This window comes from Lathyrus oleraceus, chromosome 5 (assembly GCF_024323335.1).
Source record: "Lathyrus oleraceus cultivar Zhongwan6 chromosome 5, CAAS_Psat_ZW6_1.0, whole genome shotgun sequence".
In the NCBI taxonomy this organism is placed as follows: Eukaryota; Viridiplantae; Streptophyta; class Magnoliopsida; order Fabales; family Fabaceae; genus Lathyrus; species Lathyrus oleraceus.
Window position 1 is genome coordinate 262756157 of NC_066583.1, and position 5890 is coordinate 262762046.

Below are 5890 nucleotides of genomic sequence, written 5' to 3' on the forward strand. Positions count from 1 at the left end.
TACCTATTACTGCTTTGGTAAAATCAACATATTATCTATTGGACACACTATTTGGGAAAAGAGGACATGACTGGACTAAAATGTTGTGTTATGGTCGACTGTTCACTGAAAACTGCATGAAGGGAATTGAGGAGGAGGTAATCAAATCAAATAGCCACACGGTTATGCAATTTGATCGTGAGAGGTTCTGTTTCCTGTCTAGGAAACTGTGCATCATAATGATGGCAGACCGACTACCCATTACAACGTCGACCTTCGGAATCTAACGTGTGAGTGTGGAAGATTCCAAACGTTTCATGTCCCTTGCTCACATGTTATTGCAGCATGTTCAAGCATAAGACAAGACTATTTTGTGCATATAGCTGATGTGTTCAAAGTTGTAAATGTATTTAAGGTCTACGAGGAGAGTTTCCTCGGGATCCCGACCGAAACAAGTTGGCTACAATATGAAGGTGACATGCTTTACCACAACGACAACATGCGGAGAAAAAAGAAAGGTCGCCCAAACAGTTGTCGGATTAGAACTGAAATGGACAATGTTGAAAAAGAAAAAAAGGTGTGGTATTTGTCGAGAAATCGGACATATGCGCAGAAAATGTCCAAACAGGCCTGGCTCTTCTACTTAGTTATGTATGAAGTTTTAGTTTATTCAATCGTCATTATATTTCGTGTATTTTCTTTTTCAACAACAAGTTTTATTTAGAGTGTAACATTTTCGTCTACAACACAAGAAAGGTTACAACATAATAACAACTTCAAATAAAGATAAAACACAACAACTATTCCAACACGTTATAACAGCTAATCACTCCAACACCTTTTATCGTATTATCATTTTAAACGACAACAACTAAAACAAGTGGATCTTCAACACCTCGGCTAACTTCTCCACTATGCGCATAAAACATACAAGTAACATCCAGATCATTTTCTACACGATCCCAATAATGCATGTATGTACCATCTGGGCTAGCATCCGTCAGAGTTATGTAAGGACAATAATATTCAACTTTTCTAACACGTCGAATCGGACCACCCAGCTGTCCAAAACTAGCGTTGATGGCAGAAACCAATTGTCTGAACTTTCATTGTGGATTCAAACAAACATTCATCTGCTAATATGTTTCAAAGAAAACAATACAACACACAAACATGATTCACAAATATGTAGAACAATTATTTTTATACAACTAATATATTCATGTGTCATATGCTTCCTCTATTTATAGAAAATCTAATGGAAAGAAAAAATAATATTATAATATTGTTTGAGGGAAAAATCTGTACCGAAAAATTATATTCTACGTTTATGTACGAAATATACTTTTAATTTTTTTATTTAATTTTTCATATTTATTAAAAATATTATGTAACAATTTATTTAATTTCTTAAAAAAAATATTAAATTGTATTTTTAATATTAATTTTTAATTAATATTACATATTTATTACAAATATTATATAAAAAGGTATATAATTTATTAATATTAAATAATTATTAATAAATATATTTATGATATTATGTAACCATTTATTAATATATTTGTTTTTAATATAATTTATTAATTATATGAAATAAAAATTTATTTTTAATACAATTTATTAATTATATGAAATAACAATTTATTATTAAATTTTATTTTTAATATTAATTTTTAATTAATATTAAATATTTATTACAAATATTAAATAAAAAGTTATATAAATTATTAAAAATATTATATAAAAAAGTATTTAATTTACTAATATTTCTTTTAAAATTTATTTATATTAAATATAATATTTTAATTAATATTTAATATTAATTAATTATTTTAATCATTTAAAATTAATTCAGAAATTAAAAAAAAATACTTCATCTCAAATGGCGCACCCCAACTGCACTTTTGGGGTGCTCGCCATCTAGGATGGAGGGTCCTAAAAATTAATAAAAAATTGTTACTAAAAGACAAAAAATGGCATTGTTGAATTTTTTTTTGAGCAAGTGGTATTATGGGAATAAACTTTCAGGGAAGTGGCATGCGGTAAAATTCTGAAATTTTTATGAAAATAATCGACTTTTTCAAGGAAATTCCCAAAATACCCCTAGTTTCAAAAAAAATCCCAAACTATCCCACTTTTAGGAGGAGTCGCTAATTGAATTGGAGACTCCTCTTAAAAATTGAATGGAGGCGCCAATTCAATTGGAGACTCCTCATAAAATGCAATTTTTATGTTATAAATAGATGCGTTGTGTGAGTAATTATTCCACATCTCATATAATCTTTTGGCAATCATGTTTGGTGTTTGTCGCCGATACGGAAAGGTGATTTATGCGAGAGATAAACCTCAGATGCTGATGCTGTTCTGGAACATCACTATGTTCGATCAACTGAAGAGGGAGCTAATTCGTTGGTTAGATGGGAAAATACCAGAAGGGAAAAAAATTAGAAGTATTGAGAGACTTGACAGTATCTTTGGTTGGGTGCAAATAAAGACTGATAAGGATGCTAGGAAAATGATGTTCGGTCGAGACGGCATCAATTTGATTGTTGTAATCAGTTAGAAATATTTCTGTTTTCAGATAGCTTATTTTGTAGTGATGTTTGTTGTGAACCTCGTTGTAACAAAAACTTAATGATATATAATGATTGAAGGTTACAGAAATACAATGTTACAAAAAGCTTAAGACCTAGATGATGCTCCTCGATTGGGACAATTGTTCTTGTTGTGTCCTGGTTGACGACAGATACTACATAATCTTATCATTTTATCTGTGGAATCCATCTTTGTTCTGATACGTGTGTTGTTTGGCCTTCCTTTTTTCTTTCTACGCATCTCGTCATTGTGCCAAACAATATCACCTTCATATGGTGTCGGCCTTGTACACGTCAAATAAATGGCTGTAAGCATCTTGACGGCTATAAGCGCATGCTGCAATAACATGGGAGCAAGGTATGCGGAAGGCCTAGAATTTTCCACAATCGCACCAACTTCTGTTTAGTCTAACAACGTAGGCTAAATTTCGTCTCCCCTCGTTGTGGTCAATTATTTCCTAGACGCTGAAATTTTGCCTATGACGATCAAAGACTGTTACAGCGTGTGTACTAGCTTTGATGCTCTCCTCTTTCATGACCTTCATGCAACACTCACTGAATACTTTCCCGAATATTAACACCACACTCCATCTTTCACCTCTGGTTGCAAACATAGAAGCCAACCTATAATAGGTCGATCTTACCAAGGTGGTTATCGGCAAATTTCGAATTCCTTTGAATACCCCGTTCATGCATTCCACAAGGTTTGTTGTCATGTGCCACTATCGACAACCTTTGTCAAATGCCCTTGTCCACTACTCTACTGGCATGTTATTTAGCCATCTCCCCGCGTCTTCATTAGATAGTCTAACTTCATCACGATAATATTGAAATGACGGCTGAGTTAGAGCATACCCAGCATTCACCACCTTCTTGCAAAGATTCTTATCTTTTATAGCATGCATGAAGTTTTATGAAATGTGTCTGATGCAATAGACATGGGTAGAAGGAGGATCATGTCATCCGTTGTCATGGTTGTTATAGGCACTCTCAATGGCAGTATGTCTATCAAAAATCAAACAGAGATTGGCTTGTGGAGCCACATGCGTTCTGAGATGTCGAAGAAAGAAACCCCATCCACCAGTCGTTTCACCTTCAACAAGAGTAAAGGCAATGGGAAAGACATTGTTGTTACCGTCTTGTGCAACTGCCATGAGCAAAGTACCCTTGTATTTTTCGTATAACCAAGTGCCATCACATTGAATAATAGGTTTGCAGAATGTGAAACCTTTGATGCACGGGTCAAATGCCCAAAAGAGACGGTGAAAGATTCTATTACCTGTAGCACAGGTTCCGTCTGGCATCATCGCTGGCAATGTATCCATAATTGCCATAGTTCTTGGGACATATGTATTTAGTGCCCATAAAAATCGTGGCAATTCCTTGTATGAATCCTCCCAGTTGCCAAAAACTTGTTCAACAACCTTTTTCCTCGCAATCCAGGCTTTCTTGTAAGATGGAGTATAATTATATGTTGTTCTGATATGGGATATAATTATACTCACCTTCACTGATGGGTCTTTATTAACCAACGGAAGAATGTCTTGACATATCAACGCTACGCTTAGTTTACGGTGATCTTGTTCAACGTTAGTTGCAATGCAACTGTGAGGTGGGTATATTGAAGCGATCTCCCAAGAGTAGTTTTTCTTCTTGTAAGACGCAGCGAAACGAAACTTACAAAGCATGTTACGACATTCGATAACATACCTTCTAGAATCAGCGTGTTTCACTATAAAATCAGCAGAGTTGTTCATGTGGAATTTTTTGATAGTCAGAACACATTCTTCTTTGGTACGAAACATGTCTTCCACCTTTAATTCTCCTTCTGATCTCGGATACGAATTATAGAAAACACTATTGGATGTTTCATCGTCGTACTAAAATGCATGTGAGTTGAGTAAAATAAATGGTATAGTTTCACGTTATTAATAACAATCAGCGTGTCTAGCATGTACATGACTATATAGCAAAATCATACTAAAATGCATGCGAGTTGAGTAAAATAAATGGTATAGTTTCACGTTATTAATAACAATCAGCGTGTCTAGCATGTACATGTCTATATATCAAAGGTTCAAGAGATAACTAATTGTTTGTTGTTTGTTACTACAACAGAAAAATGATGTACAACATAATAATGAACTCGATAGATGCTAATATGTGCTTGTTAACAACATGGTAATAAGCCATGTTTTAAAAAGAAGTTGTAATCACGTTAATGTTAAGGCTTTTGAGATTTTGATCGATACAAATATTGCGACACTGATTACGGTCGTCGTGGTATAAATTAACCATAATTTATTCTTTAAAAATAAAATGGTAATAACGGTATCGATATCAACCGATATCGATATCATTTTATCGCGACTCATTTCTTAAAATAGGTAATAAGTTAGAGTCATATTAAGTAAAGCACTCTCAAGTATAGATGTTATAAGACTTGGCTCAATTTTCCTAAATTTTGAGATACACTTCATTTTCCAAGTAGGAGTAGGAGATCCAAAAAAAAGTTTACCAATAAATTAAAACATTAATATAACCCAAAAAAGAATAATAATAACACCATGAAAAATTCTATAAATATGCAACACATAACAAACACAACTTTCCAATAATAAAAAAAACAATATAGAACGAGATCTAGATTCAATTACCAACGAAGACACATTAACAATGTCACATTCAATGTCTTTTCAACAGAAAATCATTCTTATGATATTTGTTTTGGCCATGATGACATACATCCCTGCCACAGCCAGCACCATAGAACACTGTCTACGGCTGAAACTAAACCCAACACCACCTCCACCACCGAATGCAGTCCCAGGATACCATTCAGCATTTGATTTGAGTCGCATGGTTTGCAGGGACGTTTTTCGTGCCATAGGACATTCAATGCGATCAACAAGAAAATTGCCTTGGCATTATTTGTATGCCCTATGTAACATCTTTGGTGATAATGAGCAAAAGATTGAACGTTATGTTAAAGATACCTTCAATCCTCTTGAATCTAATAAACTAATTGATGGTCGATCTTGTGCTATCGTTAGGAAGAAACTATACCCTATATCAGCTACGCAATTGCCTAAGCTATAGATTTTTTTAGCATATATGTTGTTGGTCACTGTTAATTTTGTTAGCATTGTTTAGATTCAACCTTCAAATTGGATTTGTTATTAAAGAGTTGAAATTGTGATATAATGATTATTTTAATATTGATATATCCATTTAAGCCTTTTGATTTATTGAATGAAACAATTCAATTACATGATCTTTTCTTTGACTATATATATCCATTAGATTTTGTTTTT

The 5890-nt window shown here is 33.4% G+C and overlaps 1 protein-coding gene across 1 annotated transcript; it reads left to right on the plus strand.

Annotated features, from left to right (window-relative positions):
* Positions 1–5252: 5252 nt before the first annotated feature.
* Positions 5253–5675, plus strand: LOC127080116 (uncharacterized). The gene has a single exon (XM_051020443.1). It carries the CDS (start codon positions 5253–5255, stop codon positions 5673–5675), a length of 423 nt encoding a protein of 140 aa, XP_050876400.1.
* The last annotated feature ends 215 nt before the right edge of the window (positions 5676–5890 follow it).